Here is a 22686-nt window from a genome sequence, read left to right as displayed (position 1 = left end):
CTGAGTTAGCCAGCTAGCTCCTGTCTTTGTTACTCTATCTTCAAGGTCTCAATAACACTTAAAAAGCAAGAAACACTAAGACTGAAACCAGTCCTGTGGAGTAAGAAAACAATGCAGTACCTGGCTGTAGTGCAGGTACCTGCAGTACCTGTGCCTTTTTGCATTTCAACATGGCTTAGAATTCAAAATAAAAATAAGGTGGCTTCCTTCACATGCCTCAGAAAGAGAGGTCAGACAGGAGGAAGTGTGCCAAGTAACTACTTCACAGAGACATACAGATCAGCTTTCTTTGGTATTTATAAGACTGAAGAACATGAAATATCATTATGTACAGTCAGCAGTGACCTATTTTCACAGTCAAATCCCATGTCTCATCTACTTTCATCTACGTTAATATCAACCAAAACTAGACAATTTGTAGGTATATGTAGATGCATTTCCATCTTGTCAATACTGGTTCCATTACACTGAAGGAAGCAAAACTGGTTTTGTATTTTTACACAAAAGTTACTGCTTCTCAAGTGAGGGTATGGGGAGAAAGAACAATTAAAAAAAAAACAAACTCAAACAAACACAAACAAAACCAACCAAACAAAAAAACCTAAGTAAAAACAGCACCACAAAACCAAACAACAACAAGAACAACAAAATTAAAAACCCCACTAATAATACAATTAATGGAAAAGAACACTAAGCACTAGAAGACATCACAAATACACAAAAAATTAAAAGATGTGAATTAAAAAGTGCTATATAATACTTCCAAATAAAAAATTATAACGTTAGCACCTCAAATAAAATGCAATGCTTTTAATACATTTAATATAACTATATTAAAATGTAGTTAAAGTAAGCATCTAGAATTTTGCCACTTTTTGTTTAACTTAAATGAAAATACAGCCTCTAATTCTGCAAACTTTTACATATTTATTTAATTTTTTCCAGCCTAGATTAGGCACATAACAAATTTTCTAAGCTAGGAATGGAGTTCTTCTGCAAATGAAAGAAAAGTTAAGTTAGACATGACAGCTTCTAAGGAGTGAGTATGAATGGTATTTTTACTCTAAAATTAGATTCTTCAAAAAATGGCAGTTTGTTTATCAACGGGCTGGCAATAGCAGGTGCAAATTAAGTTCAAATAAAAAAATAACACACTAAGGAAAAAGAAATGCATTACAAGTGAATCTTATTTTTGGCTTCAACCAGCTGGTGGGCAGTTTATGCACAACAGTTTATACAGACTTACTAGAAATTGTCATTACATCTATCAGTAGGGTTGTGGATTTTCTCATTATTGGACTGTCAAATCCTTTAAAAAATTCCATTAAGGTTTTGTTGCAGTGACACCAGTGACAATGAATTCTCCATGTTCAATGAAAATTAATGCAGTCTTTCAGAAGAAAGCCATTTGCTGATAACATACCTGGATGTAATAATCTGGTTTTATTCTTTTTCACGTTAATAGTTTAAAAAAAATGCTATATTGTGCCAACTGGCAAAAGTAAACAGATGCCTTTTATAGTAGTGGGTTATATAACGTGGGCAGAAAGTGAAGCACACAGGTCAACATAAATATGTATATATACACATATATAGGTAAATACTTATCAATAGACATCTCCTGTGTTCTGTGACTACAGGCATGGGCTGGCCTCCTCCTCACAGCTGTGCCATTTTACAAGCTGTGGAGACTGGAAAAAACCTTCTTTATTGGACAAACCATATTAATGTGTGGTACATGGCTGCATGGCTTCCAGACCAGAGTGGGAATACTGATGTATGGCTCATATTTAGTTCTTACTTGCCCATTGGTTTCTAATGGTTTAAGCAGATCAGCCTTGCTGATTTCTCACCTATTTCATCTTTTCTCATGTCCTTCAGCTTGTCTATGGTGAGATTCTTCTCCTCCAGCTTGGAGAGGACAGAGGGTGGCAACACTGAGAACTGCCTGAGAGGGCTGACCCAGCCCCAGAGCCGCTTGTCGATGACTTTGCTGAGGTTCAGTAGCCGATACGTCATGGCAGGCCAGCGCTTCCTCAGGGCAATCTCAAAAAGAGCTCGAACAATACGAGCTGCATTCTGGAAAGTAAAAAGGAAAAAAAGAAAAAAGCAAAACTGTTGTAATTCTCTCAATATTCTTTGTAAAATGAAAAGGATTCCATAGACTCATCTTTGACAAACTGTAACAATAGATTTTTCTTTTCAAACTTTTGAAAACATTTCAAACATTTTTGAAACTACTTTTTCCATCAATGTCTAGTGGCAGAACTACCTCATGGTTGCATTCTGCAATTATGAAAAGCAACATGTGCAACCAATTAAAACTGTAGTGTCAGGTCTGCCATAGAACTTCGATCACAGTTATGCTAACATTATGGAGTTCTAAATTTATTGTTTATCAATCACTTCTGAAACAAATTCACCTAATGTACCCCCCATATAACAGACACCTGCAAATTCACTTAATATGGAAATTCCAGTTTTGGTTTTTTTTCCAGTTTATGCTTCTATAATAGCATCCCATTTCACATTGAATTTCACAATATTTGCACAGAAGCTTAACAGTAGTGACTTTTAAAAAACATTTTACTGTATTCTGAGAATAGCACACAACCAAACTGTACAAATATGCTCTGGACTTGGAAAAATAATTATTAACATAAGTCTGAATGAGGTCAGTTTTATCCTGAAAACCCAAGTTATGATATTCCTTTCATAAACTTTTCATGCTGTATCATGCAGCTATGCTTTTTTTTTTTTCTACCAGTACTATGTCTGGATTATGTTCTTGATTCATTGAATAGAATATAATCATTCCCTACTGGCTCTGCCATGCCAACAGGAATAAAAAATAGAAAATTATTTGGTTGTGATAGGAAGCATATGTTACTAAAGAAGCACATTCCTCTTATTAGAAAGGATGAATAATTTTCTTAATAGTCACTATCCAACTAAAAAAAAAATCACACTTTGTAGCACTGATTCCACAAGTACAGTTTATGAAGAACTGAGGAGATCATGTTGCCTCACTGAACATGCTATAAATGAGACAGACAAATAAAAGCAATTGCCTTGAAAGCAAAGATTAAAAGGATCATACTGAAAATTATTTTTGCCACAATTTTTATGATGTGCACAATCAATTCAACATTTTCTCATTTATACCCATACATGCTACAAAATACAAACATTTCTGAGGAAGGTTATGATACTATGAAAACGTTGCTAAAGGCGATGTATAACTTTGAATATTTGACTCTCATCTTTAGTACCAACTAAATGCAACTTTTAGATTAACTCTTTCCAAAGCAGTTTTGCAAGGATGAGACAAAAATAATTCCATGCAACATTTTTTTTGTCTATTAAGAAAAAGGGAAGAGTGAGAGGCAGACGGGCTAAAAGGTACAACTTTTTTTGGGTGACGATTGTCTAAATAGATCTCTGTGTCCTGTCCCCCTGTGTACACGACTGTGTGGTAACTAAACACGCTGTGCTACAATCAACCATTTAGGTGTCAAATGATGCCAACCAACAAACACACAGACTGGTACGTAAATCTGCACATTTTTTGCTAGATTACATCTAGCAACAGAATTACAACAGCACATCCTTCATGAGTAAACCAAGGTACGTGAATCAAAAAAATCAGGTTTTGTTGAATGAAGCATAAAAACCCGCAAAGCATAAAAATAGATTACAACAGTTTTTCACATTTAGAAGAAAACCCTGAAATTTACAGAATATAATTTCTGTGCAATTGCAGTTAGAACAACTAAATATAGAAAGACTACAGGGGTACTACAAACAGAACAAAACTAACAAAAACTGCCATAGTCTCCAAAGGTAGCCTTTTGCAAAACTTTTCTACTCAAGTGTTATAGCTCACATACATGCACAAGCACAAGCCTCTAATTTTCAAATAAACTGGTACAAAAATGTACAAAAAAGATGCAGATCAGGGCCTACTTGTATGATTGTAAGTATTTGGGAGAATTAAAACAGCAGAAAACAGCAACAAATATGTAGAAAATTCTATTTTTACCTGTGCAACATATGCAGAATCCGAAATAAGGGAGAAGCTGTCCATCTCCCCTCTGCTAATGTATGTTTGAAGGAGGATATTAATTTTTCCATAATTGTTTTCCACACCTCCTGGAGCAGGAAGTTCACAGAAATCATTCAGTAAGGTATCTAGCTCTTCTATTTCTTCTTCTCTTACCTAAAACACAATTATGCATTATGAAGAGGCTGAAGCAATTCAATAAAAAATTTTATACTGAAATCAAATTTTCCTTACAACATGGTTATATTACTTTTAAATGGAGTCTCTAGTTTAAAGGAGAAAAACAAAGAAGAAAAAAAGCAGTAAACTCACATCTTCCACAATGTATCTAATAGACCATAATTGAAACTATCTTAATAGGGACACAATTACATTTTGTTATTCATCACCATCAATTAAGGCTGCCATTGACACACAAAAATTTGATATGCCACAGAAATTGAATCCTGTGACCTTACCATCCTTCATCTGATGAGATTTTATTTTTTATTTGACCAGAGTAAAACTTCTGTCCATCTGGATTAGGGCAATCTTGAATTAACATTAAATGTACTCATTATAGTTACACAGTTTGCATGTGGTATAATACATTTTTAAACTCAAAACTGTGAAGTACTATGATTCATCATATTAAAATTTTCACTGTTAATAAGATTAAGTCTCAATATGAGTAAAGAAATATTAATACCTATGGTTTGAATAATGCATAACATTTCACAATCTAACTGATGACCCTTACATGGCAAAACTAGCATAAATCTACATATTCTTTGACTTACTGATAGTCTGTTAGTGTAAAACTTATTTAAAGAGGGTAAATGTTTGGTCCCTGCAGGGAACCATCTGAAAGTAATTTTCATTTGGACCTGACTACCTGACATTCAAAAGACCCTAAGACAATTGGGTTAAAATCCCCAACTTTCTAGTCACTAGTCTCACAGGAAAGAAAGACGTGAAGTATAGAGCCATCACAGATGACTCCACTTTTAGGGGAATACTATGCTCTGCTTACAACAGCATTTTTGATAATTTTTTTCTGCTCTCGCACAGCACGGTATAGGTCTAATCCAAATCTGTATTTCAGCTACTGGTGAGTTACATATCTCAAAATTCAGAGTTTTTAAAGGCATTATGGAAACGTGGTTCATTTATCAAAAGTCACAATTTCTATCACACAGAGGGGCAAATTCTGAGTTACTCTTGTGAAAACCAGTTACTAATTGTAACATTCAGAGCTGCCCAGCAAACGAATCACAAAAATCTGGAAATGACGGTGCACTGATACCACACCATATAAATCTGAGAAAGTAAACTAGAAAAACTTTGCTTTAGTCAAGAAGCATCACTACTAACTTTATTACAAATATAGAAGCATATTGCATCATATTTTCCATATGCTTCCCTTTTAAATATTAAATTACGCTAAATTTAGACCTAGTCAAGCAGTATCACTATCATAAAAAACCCTTTAGCTTGGAAAATATTCCATGTATGACTGTGAAACCTCACTGCTTATTATCCTCTATAATAGAAGAGATTACAGCAAAATAGAATTTCTCCATTAGATAAAGAGACGGTAATACCCAGACAATGTGTGCAAATATGTAAATATGTAGATGGTGAGGGATTCACAGTGCCAGCTCGCAGAGCCAGGTGAATGAGAGCCAGCTCTGATCTGCAAGTTGTATAATTGTGGTAAAATGGCAATGAGCCCAAGCTAACAAACCCTGTGGAGTCTGGCTCGTACCTCTGTGAGACGGAAGCATGGGCAAACAAGCTCATGCCAGCTTGGAATGTATTGCCTTGTGTCCTACCCACACGGGAGGCAAAAAGGGAGGTGGGAATTGAACTGAGTACAACAGAACAGTAATCTTCTAGCCTGCATAAAATATGTTATGACAACTTTCTAGATTTCAGATTTGAATTTATGAGAATTTATCGTTCTGCCAATCTAATATTGCTCCCTGTAGAAAATGTATCAGAGTTCACTCCAGTGAGTCCTGCCTCATTCCTGATAAAACAAACTTCAGGGATACATCCAATAATGCTTTAAACTTCAAACAGAAAAACGATCTCATCCCTAGGCACACTATTCAAATGGACACTTACCTTCACCTGTTAATAATTGAAGAGCTGAAAAGTTCTTAAAAGCATTTAAAAGAATTAATAAAAGATCCATAACTAGTTATTAAATGTGCACTGTAGTTCAAACTGAACTGTGTATAAATTTGAGCGAGAGCATATTATGTTTACTTAGAAAACATTTTATAATGGTGCTTAGCATTTAACAAAACTTGTATCTGTAGACAATATTTACGGAGTAAGTAATGCAGAAGTGTCTAGTTTCAAGACATTCTTTACCTTTATCTGTTCAAACTCTTCAGCTTTGGATACTATAGCAAGAATATCGCCTTCCGTTTTATGAGCATCAAACAATTCATTGAAAGTCTATTAAAAATAAAAAGAATTGATATGTCACTGAAAATAAAAATACACATATAGCAGGCAATAAACAAACCTTAGCCAAGAGTTTAGAAGGCATACAAGGCTAAAATGGAAGTTATTGGAAGAACAGTATGATGCAATTCAAACAGGAACAAATTCCATAACGACATTTTGGCAGTTTCAGAAAAACAGTCCCTCCCAGTGCTTTGGCCACCCCAATATCAAGAGACATGCAATATGGCCATTTAAAAAAAAGTCTAGGACATATCTGACTGAATAAATATGTGAGACTAATTATATACAGTGACAGTAAATAGTTAAAAATCATTAATGCTGAGTCTTTAGCTTTTATTCAAGAAAAACACTTAATTTGCTAAAAAAGAAAATGTTTTAAGATGAATGTGTATGTCAAAGCAAGTTTCCAATACTACAAAATTTTGTATGTGTTTAAAACACAATCTGATTGCAGGGCCAAAAGTTGTTCAAGGTTGTCAACACGATAAGACTTTCTCCCAGAGAAGGTCATCTGTTATCAGACACTTGATTACAATGTGCTATCATGTACTAATGGCTGCACACACCATGAATACCAAAATGTGTCTTATAATTCTCCTAAAAGAAGTCAGAAATTTCAAATCTCACTTCACACAGAGTCTAATTTTTTCACTATTGCTTAATATTTAGTTTCTTTCTTTTTCCAATGTCCTCTCTCCCCATTTCAGTAAATACGATTTGAAAATTCAGTGAACAAATCAGCTGCATAGTCTGTAATATCTTGCAACTATTTTAGGTATATGTTTAAAAAAAGGAAAAAGCCCTCCAGAAACAGGACATCATCTCTTACCTCTATAGTGTTGTATTTAATATAGTAGTGGCTGGCAGTTCTGCCTAAATCCGTTGAAGAAAAAAAGCCAGTCCGTTCTTCAAAGCGAATCATGCGGGCTTTGTCCAGTTTTCTGCCAACTTCAATAACTAGTTGTTCTCTGTGCTTTTCTAGACCTGGATCCATCTAGACATGAAACACACACATTTATTTGCATAAAAGTAGTGTTAAATAAATAATTTCTTGAGATAACCCAGTCACACAAAGTCAAAAATCTGCTAAAAGGAAGGTACAGTTATTAAGTCATGATTTTCTTGAGATCTCGCTAATAACAGTTACATTGACATTACTGACCAAAACCAGTATGTACAGGACAAAATAATAACAGTAAACTTTCTTTTACAATTACTTGGGACTCTGAGTACAATGGAGACCAATATTACTTATGAAACAGTAGCAGGATTATGAAACATTTCCATTAAAATTTTTGAAAGATGTTTTATTGATAACACATTCTTCATGAAATTATCATTACTGTATCACTTCACAAAAACATGTCATCTTATGGCACCTTCTTTATGAAAATGGCTTAAGATATACCTTCCTGTGTAGCTGACATGAGGATGGCTGTAGTTGCACTGATAATAGATTAAGCTTCAAATTGCATGGCTTAAATATTTCCTAGCAAAAAAAATTTACCATCCCCAAAAGCCTTTGGTATGTTAATTGGGATATTCTAATTAGTGAGTTACAGATGCACAATAACATTCATGTTAAAAGCACACCAAGGAGTTTCCTGTGCCCAACACCACTTCTTTTTATTTCAAAGTTCAGGAACTTGGACATTTTGTCCAACTAATAATACACATTATCTCATTAGTACATAAAAGGCTGGGCAAAACTCCCATCTGAGTAGGACTGCTGCATAATTGTGTGTTTCCACATCAGCCACCTGGGATACTCACACTGACAGGGATGAGTGAAAAGGGATTCATAGTTATGTTAACCTTCTGGTATATGTGCACCTGAGATAGGGCTCTAATTAGACAATCAGTAATTAGTTGAAAAGACTAAAACCCTGTTCTAGTCCACCGGCAGTATTCTTATTTCAGTGCTTGTGTATAGTTCAGATCTCCTACAGAATAAGTCATACCAACCCTCTTGGTAAATCTGAAACAGAGATACATGACCAAAACAGCAAAAAGGAGCAAGCTCTAACAATTGTTATGCCTTGGTTTGCTCTGGTTTTCCCTGGGCCAGGATTCAGTTTCACCTTTGTGTGGAAGTACATCATCTCATGGTTGGTGAAGCTGCGGACAAACGTAGTCATCTCCACAAAGCAGCTGCAAGGCTAGTTCCTAATATTCCATGTTTGCCAGTTACCCTGAAGCTGTTTCTCCTTAGTTATGGCTGGCCTTAGTTTCAAGTCAAAAGCTGAGATGGCAAAGGTCTAGACTTATTTTCTCAATAGTAAGTCATGCATTGAGGTCAGATTTCAGAGCAGAGCTGGTCAAAAAAAAAAAAAAAAAGATCTAGATGCCAGATGTTCAACATTTCTTAAAACTATTGTGGGGGAAAAACTGAAAAAATATCAAAATTTCTCCCTTCTCCTTTGGCAGTCCAAAGTACCTGCCAATCTTCTGCCTTACATAAAAGTTAAAGCTTTTTTTTTTTACAAAGTTTTAACTTTAAAGGAAAGGTCACCAACTTGAAAAAGTTGTGAAACAATATTTGATTTTAGAGAATCCATGGTTAAAACCCTTCTTGTTGAACTTGCATAATTAGAAATCCTCAGAATAAAGGATCCAGCCTAGAACACCTTTAAGCTATTCTCTTTAAAATGAGCTTTGGCATGTCTACAGTTAGAAATTGAGCAGGTCTGGAGTATGCATATGGAAATTTAGGAATACATGAAAAAGTACATTACTATTCAGGATAAAGTACATTATTATCCACACTTTTTTCTCTAACTTACTGAGAGAAATGTTGGGCACAAGCTTTTCTAATTTTTATATCTAAACATAAGTTTTATGGCAATAAAAAACTTTGCTTAACTGTGGGAACACCAAAGACTGAAACCAAAAGGAGAAGAAAATAGACAATGGGGTTTAAATAATCCAAGCACCTTTTCATTGCAACCCCAGAAGTATGAGAAAATGCCTGTAATTTATACTACAGGCTTCACTAATACAACGTTTGCATTTGCTCCACTTTTTCCTTACACTCTTTGTTTTCTCTTGCTGCTCATCATTAATTTTGGCCATTTTCATGAATCAGTAAGAGGCATTGTTGGCATTTTTGGCAAACAATTTGAAAAATCACAACTCAAACCAGTTGACCTGCAGTAAATAGCCTGCTCCTGGGTGCAGCCCAGAAAGATCCTGGAGACAACATGTGGAGTATCAAAGATGTGCACCCTATTGTGTGGTAGCCCTAAAGTAATTACTGGATGTGGTGAGCAACAGTGGAAAGCAAATGGGGAATGAGTTTGCATCATCTCAGTCTCATCAAACAGCCAGGAAGTGTGATCCATGAGGGATATGGGGACTCTGAATGGATAACACTGACAGTCAGTAAAAATAAAGATACTGGCATACTGAAACATTACTAAAATACACTAAGACACCAGTTATGAAAATTGGATACTTATACCCAGAATGGTCTAACTGACCAAAGCTTTGGTTATACCTGCATCTGGCACTACAGCATCCATATACTCTCTATCACATGTAAGCTTTGACATTTAAAACTGGTTTATCTAGAAAACAAGGGGATTTGCATTGGTTTTGGTCCTACATGAATGGGTAACACTTCACATTGATATAATTTGTTACTGCCTTAATTTAAAAATATGAACGTCTAGTATTAGCACATCAAATCAAAAGGAGTAGAAAGAAGGTTAGTGAAAGAATATAACAAGTGCTGGCAATCCTCACTTTCTCAGCAGCTAAACATGCTGAGAAACACCAGAGCAGGGAAAAAGGGAGAAACTCCTGTTCATTTTTTAAAAAATTAATTAAAAATATTTCTGTTAGTGCTTTATTGCTTTTTGCACCACTTATTATCACCATGGTTTCATTTCTTATATCTAGGATTTGATAGTGAAACAAAAAAAGGAATTTATATTAATGGGACAACAACACTCTTCTCACCAGCAAATCAGTTTTTGCTTCTCATTTATCTATTACTTTGTGGTCTGTGTTATATACTGTTATATTAACATATGGTAATGCACTGCATGGCTTTTAATAGAAAAGAAATTTGAGATGACCAGAGGTCTAAAGGTGTCTGCAGAAGCTTCCTTAAGCAATAGCACACCCATTTCCATTGCAGTTTCCACTATCAGAGACAAAAATATGAAAAAACTGTCTGCTGACATATACCTCAGAATGTCACCATGACCTAACAAACTGCTGCTCACAATGTCAAAATAAATTACGAAGTCACAAAACGGACTCTTGACCTGAAATAAACTGCAGTTACCGTACAGTTGTTAGTTTGACCTGCATTAGGCTCAATTAACTGTGTCTAACCATGTTAACATTAAATACTTATAAATAGCTGTACAAAGAAAAAGGTAATAATATTTACATAATCTGTAAACTGTTAATCTGCCTAAAAATTACAGATAATGGAAAAACTTGGAAAAAAATCCTTATGTAAATGTACTCTGATTCATATGTAAGCATGGAATGTTTGTAGATAAACAAAAAAAAATCCAAACAAATTAGCAAAAAATCTTATGATTAATAAATCATATTAAAGAAAATATCACCCAATCAAAAATCTTATTTTATAGTTTATAAAATATTATGCCATGAAACATTCTAAAACAAAAGCTGATAGGGGTGAGGGGGAATCAAGCAACTCAAAAATGCTTTCTTTTATCATTTAGATCTCATCTACAAAACTGCAACACTGAAAACAGCCTAAGTTACAGTAACTGTGTGATAAGAATGAATGGTGTCCTTTGGAGCATAACTTGACCGGTTAAAATGTATTTTTATGTGAACAGAAGGGGCCTCATAATTCAGTGTTAAAAACACTGTGCAACAGAAAATATCTTCCTTTTTCTAAGCACTTTAAAAGAATTGCTGATGTCAGGTTAAGTAGAAATAGCAAATATTTATCCTCACATCAGGGAAGGATTAGATACTCAGAACAAGTTACAGATTTTTTTAAAATGCATTTCATACCTGATAAGCTTTGTGACTGATGCCATATACTAATGGATTTGCTCTCATCCGTACATAAAGATATGTGTAACTTATCCACTTTACTGCTTCTTCCACATTAGTTACTGTGCCAAGAGCAATCTGGAAATAGAAGAGACAAAATTAAACATATATGTTACAGCTGTACATAAGTACTTGGCTGAAAACATATGGAATTCAGAGTATTAACACAAGATTAAAGAAAGTGTTTGGATATTTCCAACTTAAATAATTTTGAAATAATCCTAAAACAATAACTTGACCAATTTACATATCTTTATCTTGTGAACATGTAATAACATGGGTTGCTTTGACACAATACTATAGATACAGTGACCATAAATTATCTTTCCTATACCACTTATGATTTTTACAATTAAAAGATGTTATTGACCAAGCTTGTTATAAAAATAAAAAGATGAACAAACCAAAATACTTCTGTAGTGGATATGGCCAAGGTAATTTAAAGAAGAGTACTTGAAAAGTATCTACATTTAGAAGATTAATTTCATCAGGCCAATGTGAAAGCACTATTAGGTCCTAAACAAAATGATATCAAGAATCTTTAGGTTTTTTCTTCCTCATACTTGGCAATCTCTTGATGCAGAATCTTTATAAATAGTTTTCTCCTTTTATAGCTGCAAGTCAAACGTACAGGTACCTGCTACATTTTTGTTATATTGAAATATAACAAAATTGAAAGGTAATATTCACATATATATATATATATATATATATATATATATATATATATATATGAAAACATGAATATTTATATTTCAAGGCTAAATCAGGTATACCAAACCATTTTTTTTGTTAATTTTTTTTTTTTTTTGAAAATTCAATACTTTTAGCACCAAATTGTTGACCACATACTCATTTTAATTTGATAACTTCAGCTTCATTTTGTACTGGTTACATTCGTGAGAAGCATTTTACCACTTAATTCCAGATAACCTGATTCTACCAGAATAATTTAATATTTCCTGCATGTCCCACGACAAAATCTTTTTTGGTTGTTGCTGGTTGTTAAAACAAGTAAAAATCCCTCTTACCAAAGTTCTGTGATCCATTACTGCATTTTTAAAGCTATTTTTGTTTTATTGGTATTTGGATTTCATATAAATCTTCCATGTGACTTGGCAGAAATAATAATATTAAAAAGCCTATAGGACTGAGTACATATGCATGTTCAGACTGAAGTACCTAGACCTTAATAACAATAGTAACATTCTTTTTCAAGTAACAGAAATATCTGGTAAAAAATAACAATGAAAGCTGTATCTGCCTTAAGTAAATTTAAATCCAGCAAAACCTTGTTAATACCAATGTCTAATAGCATGGAGTAACCCTAGGCTTTGCATTACACATTTTTCAAGTAGCATTTTGTTCTTCAAAAGCATGAGGAAGTTGGGGGATGTCCCATTGTATTGCTTTTCAAAGCATATAGCTACATAATGCACTGAAGTAGCTACAAAAGCATTCAGTTCTTCACAGACTGCTACAGGGAGAACATGCAATAGAGTCCACAGGTTACTCTCACTTCATTTGTACATAGGTTATTTGAAGCATTTGGTTTCTTTGCATGATTCAACTACCCTTCAGTGCACAACTTGAAATAGCTTAACAACATAGTCCATTTTCAACATTTTGAACAATCATTTGAAATCACAATCATGAAAACGTAATATTCTTGTTACTGAGGACCATGAAGTCTGACAAAAAACAAAACACCCCTCACTTTTTCTTTGCCTCATTTGTTCAAATATATTATTCTATTGCTATTCTATTCTATTCAAATTAATTATTTTAATAAGTTAAAAGGAAAACTGAAGGAAAAAAGCAAGTGTGAAATACAGTTGAGTTTCAGATACAGTACTGAAATCTAATACTGCACTTTCCTTCTTCTCCCAACTTCAATAATATTATGCAGTCAAAAAATCCAGAGTAATTTCTAACTATTTGCTGCCATCTAGTGTTCATGTAAAGTTCCTATGGACTGAAAATTTATCCTACATTAATTAAAACAGTATGAACGCTCCAAGTTACCAGCATTTTCTCAACTGTGTATTAGGCATTCAGTTACGGATGGAATAATTGGTGAGTAGAAATATTTATTATCTTGAAATTGTGTTGTCCAATTGCACCAGTTGTCATAAAACACTTCTGATTTTTCACAGGTCAAATGTAAACAACGGTGTTTCATCACTCACAGAATGTAATTTTGAGTACTATATTTATCCAACTCACTGTGTAATTTTAAATAACAGAAATAACCAGAATCACATAATTTGAACCTTATTTTGAATTTAATTTTGCAGTGACTGACATTGCCATCATTGAGCAATGTGCTTAATGTCATTTATTGTTACTTATTTTCTTTTTGTCTTCTTTTTTTTTAATGCTATACCACAAACTTTATCAAGTTGAATGATATTTCAGAAGAGGTGGTTTTGATTTTCAAAAAAGTGCAAACAGATACAAGTAGCATGGCATTTGGGGGCAGTTTTTGAAAAATGAGGTTTTTTTCTCAGAGTTCTGTAGATTAGAAAATGGCATAAAAATATTACCGATAACATAAACTGAACTTATTATATAGCATAATACATTTTTTTTACATATATGTCCTTTTAAAACAAATATAATGTCTGTTATTGTTGTATAATTGAGTCAGATTACACAAAGAAAAATTTCTATATATGAATCAAATACTTGTTAAGGTAAGAGAGCAAGGAACCCTTCTTACAACCTAATAGCCAATTTTATGTGTCCATTGTAAACCAGTGGATTTTAAATGAATATTTCAGCACCATATGATCTTATTTCTGTGAAGCTTTTGAAATAATTAATGCTACTAGAATTGTCTCAAGTCAGACAGAATCTCCTGTGTTTTGCCCCATACCCAGATCAGCCATTCAGTCACTCAGCTCCTGAGTGATTTTTTTTTAGGAAGGACTCTGTAGGAATTTTTCATCTCTTCTGAGAACCCCTTCTTTCAAGGCAAAAGATTAAGAGGTTTCTCCAGACTAAAAAACTCACCACGTTCTACATTCCTGGCTTCAGAGGAAAATCGCAAGCACATGCAAGTAAAGGCACACACCCTGGGGAAGGTATACCCACTGTCCAGCACTGCAAATCATTTCCTAAGCTCTCTGGGGAAAGGAGTCATCCCAGCAACAAGCTGGAGTCCAGCTGTGGTTGTCAGGGAGGGCTCTATCAGGTGGAAACCATTAGGGAAGGAATGGTGACCTGCATCGTATGAGCTATTGATGATAGTTCCCAGATAAGTTAAAGTTTATGGTCTAATTAAACCACATCCCCTGCATCTTATCTTTCTTCCTGTGCTTCCAGAAAAGACAGACGTAGGTACTTTCTGTTTGCCAGCTGGTCAACTGCCCCAGGACTTGCTCCTCTCAACTAAGGACCTTAACCAGCTGTTTGTCTCATTCCTTTTACATTCTATTATGCCCAGTGGCAAAATTTCGGCAAAAGAAGGAAAAGGGCATCTCCATGTCTTCGTTGATCATCACTTATCATTTACTATTCCTCTAAATTTTAGGATAAAAAACCCCCAAAAACCAACCTAAAACTCAGATCTTCTGGAGAGAATTCACAGAGGACTGACTTGCTGATATACACACTCAAAGTGTTAATTTTGGTGTTAACTCAATGAAGTTGGATATATTTCAGGTTTTCCCACTCTGTAGTTCTCCTAAGAACAAAAGCACTGAAGCATCAAGATCAGCTGTCTCTGAGGTCAGGTAACAGCAAGTGCTGAAGGGCAAAACGTGGCTATGAGGAAGAAGCATCATATAAATTTCTCCCAAACTCTATAACTATTTCATCTCATGTTCTTTAGTTAAAAGTATTGGCTTTGCACTTGCTATTTTTAGATGAATTTTTATTCCATTTTTGGACAGTTTTTAAAGTACTTTTCTGGATAGGAACAGCCCCCTGTACAGACTTACACTGTCTAACTACCCAGCTGACATAATTTTGTTTTCTAAACCTGCCACTGGTTCATTGCAGCCAAAACATCCTGGTTCTTGTCCCAGGAGAGGGGCAATCTTTTGCCATATTACTTCATTTATTACTTTACAAAACTCTGTCATATAATCTTGATTTGCCTTTGTTCTCTCCTGAAGCATACAGAAGAATTGGTGGGCTCCTTTCACAGAAACTGATTTATTCCTTTGCCCATCCTCTCTGAAAATTTTCTGCTTCTAGAGAATTATTTTTATATGGGGATTAGAAATACTGCAATTTTTTTGTACTAGTGACCAAATTTTCTCTCCTGTACCATGTGAGTCTAGGTACAAAATTCAAAGCCATGGATTCCACTTAGCAGTTGTGTGGCTAGGATTATATGCTCTATTACCCCATATATCTGAATCATTCTTTCCATCTACCCATTTCTGCTAAGAGACCTAGTCTACATAAAAGCAATTTCATATTCTTGTGAAAACATGAAGTCTTCCCATACCTCCAACTGCTGCCCTCATCTTATCAGCCCTTCTTTCAGCTACTGGTGTGTCCATAACAAATTAAGAATTTAAACAATTCAGCAGTGCTTCTGGCCTTTAATTTGTTTCTCTTTACAACTAGAGAATAAGCATTTGGATTTCCTGAATGACTTGTAATAAAAGCAGATTCTGCTCCTACAATATGTTGTTTTATTATCCATCAGTGCAGATTTCCTGGTGCTAATAACAGGCTCTGTTATGGAGAAGATGACAGTGGTCATCAACATACTTTGTCTTGATTTCTGTAACAAATCAGTCAAAACCCATGTATTTTGTATCCATACAGTGCTTTGTTACTACCAAAGGGCAGAAGATGACTAAAATTAAATGTGCTTCCTAAGACTATATACTGATTCATATGATGGTATATTTTAAAATGTGGTTTTCTTCCAGAATGGTGCAGCCTATTGGAATAGTCATCTCCAGATAAACTTAACAATTTCTTCTAAACCACCTGTATCTTTCTCAGAGAATTCCACTATCATGGATCAAATCAGCGTACCAAGAAGTTTAGACTGACTCCAAATATAAGGAAATGATAAAGTTACTTTTCAAAAAAGCAAATAGCTCCTTGTCAGTGCTCAGAGTATTGGTTACCTGTAATCTGGCAGGTACTATTTTTTCCTGCATGTTATGACAGGAGGATAAGTAATATCATATATGTTGCTTTCATGCCCTTGCTATACTACTGTAGTCCATTTCTACTTCTACTAACAATTGTTTATCATAGTGATTAACAAAATTGTGACTGCAGCTTCAGCTTCTGTATCACATTATGGAATCTGGGGTAATTTTAAAGCCATGAGTACACTGTTCTTTTCAGATTACTACCATTACACAAAATCCAAAAAAAAAGGGCTAACTTTCTAATATTCAAAAAAAGTAGCAAACTCCTCTGCTGTGAAGGAAAACCTACCCAGCCCTTGTTTTATTTTCTACTTCATGTATCTCAAAAAAAACCCCAAAGCTCTTCTATGAAATTGGCTGGATGTTTTCCTAGTGAAAAGACACACAGTATCCCAAGACCAGGTAACTCTCACCTGACTTATCGGGGTACTGAACAACAACCACAGATAATCTTGACCCACACAACCAACTTTAGGATGTACATTTTTACTGCTAATGTGTAAGTTGCTATTATGCGATTTTAAATAACTAAAATTCCATCCAGTTCCACTTAGAGAATATTCAGAGGTGTCTATCTCCAGGATCACTAAGTGTTGTCAAAAGGAAATGGTTGCCTGCTGCGAGTATGCCTTCCATTTACTTTTCCTCTGTTTTTTTCTGGTAGAAAGAGAGGTGGGTAAATTGCAAAAGTGATGAAAAGCTAAAGTAAATAAATAAATATGTAAGAATTGTGTAGATAAAATAACAAACGTTTAAAAGACTATTCTTAATAGACCAAATAAACCTTGTATCTTTCAAAATGATAAGCAGTTTTATGTCACTGGACATTTCGGTTTAGCTAAACTGCTTGACTTAACTGAAAAGATGTCCAGTGGCTTTGAAAAAAAAGTTAAAGCCAAGTCCATTATTCTTCCTACACTGTAGTGAAATATGTGAATTTGGCTACATATAGAAAGACAGGCTTTAATTTTTTTGTGGATTTTACTTTTCAGTTATGCAGAACACTTACTAAATTCTGAAAAACCCCTTCTGATTAAAAGGTAAATGCTATGTTGCTACAGTTTTATCTTAATGGTATTTTGACCCTTCACCCTACTTTGAATACCTACTATCTTTTGTAAAAGACCCCCCATTTTCACATATGTAGCAGTTCACTTAAACATACACACCTACACACTAACAGTAATAAAATATGTACAATTAAAATTATATTAAGTGTGACAATATTGCATTTTTGTTTCAAATTATGTCAATCCTTTAAAGTTTGCTAGTTTCTCTAAACAAATCAAAGGTTACCTCTGCATTTAAGTTGTCTGCAAGGCTTTCAAGAAACTGGCTTTCAATTGGGTTCTGTTGTGTAAGAAGAGTCAGGTAATGACTGAGTTTATCATGAGTTGTAATAATGATGCCTTCTCCGAATTTGTCAAACTGAGGCCGTCCAGCTCGACCAAATATCTGCATGACATCTAAAATTCCAAGGTCAACAAAGGAGCCTCTTTTTGCAGCATATATTTGTGTTCCCTGGTTGAGGAAAAGTTAATAAAAATTAACATAAATACACATGAATATAATCCTGATGAGCTGAATACTGAAATTAGGCAAATATAGCATGATTTCAGAAGTGTACTTTAACTAATCCTTTCATAATCTTTGATATATTTAAATCTTTACTATACAAACTAAACTCCCACTGGAGAGAATCAGTTTAATGAGATATAAATAACATTTCGAGTCAATCAGATATTTCCCCTCCAGGCCCAAAACTCACAAGAGATCTTGCTATCTATTCTTTACAGGTTTCTTTTGAGACAGATAACCCCTTGCAGAGAAGGGAAGCTCTTACCTTAATAACAACAGCATGAGCAGGCAAATTGACACCCCAAGCGAGTGTAGCTGTACAAACCAAGACTTTGATATGTCCATTAGAAAACAAGTTCTCGACCAAACTTCTGTCCTGCCGCAGCATTCCTGCATGATGGATACTAAATCCATCTGGAAACAGCTCACGTAGCTGCTTATTTCTGGATCTCTGTACCTAGAATGGACAAGAATAACAATTAAATTCACTTCTAATTACAGCACAAGAAGCATTGTATTAAAAAAATACAGGAAAAAAGTTGAATGTTGTTATGAGTCATAAGAAAGAAACTATTTCTATTAAGATTGAGGATGATTAAGATTTCTATTAAGCAGGGCATGAGGTCTGTGAGCATTATTTCTGGGTGCTGGCTTCATCTAGACTGAACACTGAATCTAAGTTATGAAAAACTAATATACTTCCCTAATTTGCCACAAACACTTCTGATTTTCTGCCTGTCTCTTCCACATTCCTACCTGCTGCACTAACTGCCTTCCAAAATCAATTGCTGCTAAATATGACACTGAAAGGGTTGTGGCAATGATGATTCTAATCTTTCTCTAAACCAGATTTCTTTATCCTTGTCCATGGAGAATCTCTACTTTTCCATAAATCACATGAAGGTTAAGTAGTATTTGACTCACTGTATTTTCAGCCGTGCATATTATAGTGAATTAATTCTAGATAAAATTAAATTATTGTTGTCATTATTGATGTTGTTATATCTTCACATTTACCATTTCCTGACACACAGCCACCAAAAAGCTGATTTATGGGATACAGAGTGGGTAAAGCAAAGCAAAACATGGTTCACAGTACTGGCAAACTGCCAACCATGAACAATCTCTGCAAACAGAGAAATAAATAGGGAGATGGGAATGCAATTATAAAAGGAGGACATGAAAAGAAAAATATTGTAGGAAAAACACATTTCTCAGTTTCTCAATTATCCAGCTTCTCAATATCTGATCTTTCCCGCTTTAGCAATAATTATTTACTATTCGTTTAAAGGAAATCAAACTCAGATTTTAAACTACACATGACTTTTTGGCAAATCTAATTAACTGCTGTAGTGCTTAAAAATGAATAAATGATAAATTGATAAAGTGGCCCTGCAGTTCATGAAGCTTATTCTTCATGAGCTAACAAATGGAAAAAAAAATCATAAAGAGGACAAACACACCAAGGTTTGCATTTATTGATTTCAACAACAAAATTCACAGAAGGTTGTGGAAAATTCACTTCAGCTGGATACCTAACTCCAACACAGAAATTTGGATTGATCTTGATTAGATTTGGAACTTGCTGTAAGCAATTAACTATGAATTAGCTATTTTCTTAAATAAGTGATAAAACAACCATCAAAAATTTCCTTTTTTTAGTAGAACTTCTTGTATTGGTGTCACATGCCTATTTTATATGTATTAAAGTATCTACTTTTCAAAAACCACAGTTATTCAATATAAAAAACATTCCACTTTAAATATTATAATCTTAGCTAAAAAACCAGAATCTTGCTTTCAAATCCTCATAATTTAAAATTTGCACACCTTTGTTTGTAACTTGATTGCTTATGCTGTTTAACGTATTGAAAGACAGGGCAGTATATAAATGGAAAGCTAAGAACTGTAGAATTGTGTACTGCATACAGAAGAAAACTATTTGTTTGTTGTTTTAGGAAGTACAATTTCATCAATTTAAGAGAAAGGAACTTGTGAATACAGTAAAAAGAAAGAGGAAGGAGAAAGGTTTGTGACAGAAAATGTAAAAAGATATGGCAATGCTAATCTGACTGTAATTCAATACTTAATAGTTTAAGCTTAATCAACTGTTCAAAAATACATGGTACACTTACATGTATCCATCTTGTTGCATTTAAAGAGAATAAAAACCTAGTTCTAAAATCTACCACACATTCTAAAATAACATCTTTGTAATATTTAATATGTAGAGGTTCATTCATTGAATCTGTGAAGTGCTAGACTTCCAGGTTACACAGCTAACAGATTAGAAAGACATGCATTTTTTTTCCAAGATTGAAGATGATGAATTTTTTTTAAATGAAAAAAATCACAGCTCACTTTTGGCATAGGAAAAAAACTAAATGCTGAGGAAATAAAATTCCTATTTGTTCTGGATGCTTTATTAACTGCACAGAAATTGAATGAATTTTCTTCCCATAAATTTATGTCCACTTTAGATTACAAAGATACAAGGCAAGTTAGTTCAAGAACAATTATATAATCCAAGTTTATAAAGTTCACTTGAGAAAATAAAATAAAAAACCCAACTCCCACACTCAGTGATGCCTTGAAAGATTGCTCACACAGTGTATCATTTAACGGCAACATATCTGCTTTTAAACAAACCTTTTAAACTCTTGTGATAATGAACTGCATGGCTATTGTATTTAATCTGGATTTTAATGGTTACAGAGACAACAAACCCAAGAACTACTAAATAAAGGAAGTGAAACTATAAAAAGTTATATTGCTTCCACCTTGTTCTATTACAGAATAAAACTAAGAGGTTTTGCTTAAAATTTATATAAAATGTTACTAAGTGCCTCAGGTGTATGGAGAAGTTGTTATTACGAGCTATAGCACTGGTCTCCTGATTAGAATTGATTTTCTTTTCCCTCCCTTAGCGCTCAAGAGGGCTGTAGATTTATGACCTTTGCTTACGTGTGTGTGTGCATCTAAAACAGTATGTGTTAAATAAATTCCCAGTTTAGCTTGCTGCCACCTATATTTCTCCTTTAAATGTCTTGAATTTCATGCAATTCTTGATTAAGACACATTAAACATGTCACAATTAGACACAGAAAAATGTCCTGCTTAATTTTAATGAGAAATGATGCATAAATAGCAGGAGGAAAAAATTACAACTTTTCTACTAAAGACTTGTGAAAAATAACACTCTTCCTTACTCTTTTCATGCATCTGGTATCATAAAGGTATCATTGTTCATAACAACTATAAGGTGCACACTCTTTGAAATACTCATATAGTGAAGCAAAGAATGAAATTTTTAATAGGCCTATAGATACCTTTTTCTTATTTTATGTAAAAAGAAGGTAAAAAAGAGCAATAAAGCTTGATTATGAGAAGAAGCTGCCAATAAATTGCTTCTTGATGAGTAAAAAATGAATTTATGTTCTGTTTTTGTTTTTTTTTTAAATCTCCAATTTCTACCCTCATCTAGGACAAACAAAGTAGATCATCACTACTTGCTATGATAATTTTTTTCTTTCCGTGCATTACTCATTTTTCTTTTATGCTTGCTCATTTTAAGATATTGCTTGAAATTCTGAATTTGGGTGCTTTTTTCCCACTAATAATGCAGCTTTTGACTCATGTATTTTTTTTCAATAATAAAAATGGCACAGGCTATTCCAGCATTTTTCACACGATCTCCTTACTATAGCAAACTTCATGCTCATGACTATATGACTCAATCATTGTAATTTCCTTTCTGTGGAGTTCACTATAGGGCAGCACTTGTAGTTTGTTCAGAATGCACCATTATATTTGTTCACTGGTTTGAGCAATTCTGAGCAATTTATTCCCATCCTCCATTCTCTGCACTTTCCTGACACCCTACAAAGTAGCAGCTCTTAATTTTGAGGCCTCATTAGCCTCACTTGATGAGTGTTGGAGCTCAGATAGCACAGACATCACAGACACCTACACCAAACAATGTAAGGAATCTTTTGCTGCAGCCTTCAATGAATAGCAGTTATAATTAGTACTACTACTGTGTGATGAATACAGTTCAAGTTAATCCAAGTAACTATTTTGTAACTTTTCTCAAGATATCCAAAAATGTAATTTGTAGGCTGACCTAAATTGTTTTAAGTACCAACAAGACAAAAGCCTCCTCTGCGTCATTCATATTACTAAAACTGCTGAATCTGCTCTGCCTCGTTCATTTTAAGAATAGTGACTGTCTTTCAAAATTTATGGGATCAGGGTAGGATGAAAAAAGTTTCCCTCTACTCCAGAAGTAGAAGTCAGCTGATAGAAGCAGAATGAAAAAAGTGAAGTTGAAGAGTCCATCCATGAGCTTATTCCTGTTCTATAAATATAAAAGAATGAAGTATGAGAGAAACAGAGAGAAATCATCAAAGGATT

General features: G+C 34.1%; 1 protein-coding gene across 1 annotated transcript in view; it reads right to left on the bottom strand.

The window, feature by feature from the left end:
• The window catches only part of ASCC3 (activating signal cointegrator 1 complex subunit 3), a 253462-nt gene that overhangs the window by 80488 nt on the left and 150288 nt on the right, over nucleotides 1–22686 (bottom strand). The window contains exons 14-20 of the mRNA XM_083857723.1: nucleotides 18539–18730; nucleotides 17992–18216; nucleotides 11528–11647; nucleotides 7353–7517; nucleotides 6425–6511; nucleotides 4043–4219; nucleotides 1854–2079 (exon numbers count right to left, since the gene is read on the bottom strand). Of these exons, the coding sequence (XP_083713849.1) occupies nucleotides 1854–2079; nucleotides 4043–4219; nucleotides 6425–6511; nucleotides 7353–7517; nucleotides 11528–11647; nucleotides 17992–18216; nucleotides 18539–18730 (1192 nt within the window). The remainder of the gene's footprint in view (nucleotides 1–1853; nucleotides 2080–4042; nucleotides 4220–6424; nucleotides 6512–7352; nucleotides 7518–11527; nucleotides 11648–17991; nucleotides 18217–18538; nucleotides 18731–22686) is intronic.

This window comes from Zosterops lateralis, assembly GCF_965231275.1.
Source record: "Zosterops lateralis genome assembly, chromosome: 3".
Taxonomy (NCBI): domain Eukaryota; kingdom Metazoa; phylum Chordata; class Aves; order Passeriformes; family Zosteropidae; genus Zosterops; species Zosterops lateralis.
The sequence above is the reverse complement of the archived record's forward strand: the minus strand, read 5'-3'. Positions and strand labels throughout refer to the sequence as shown.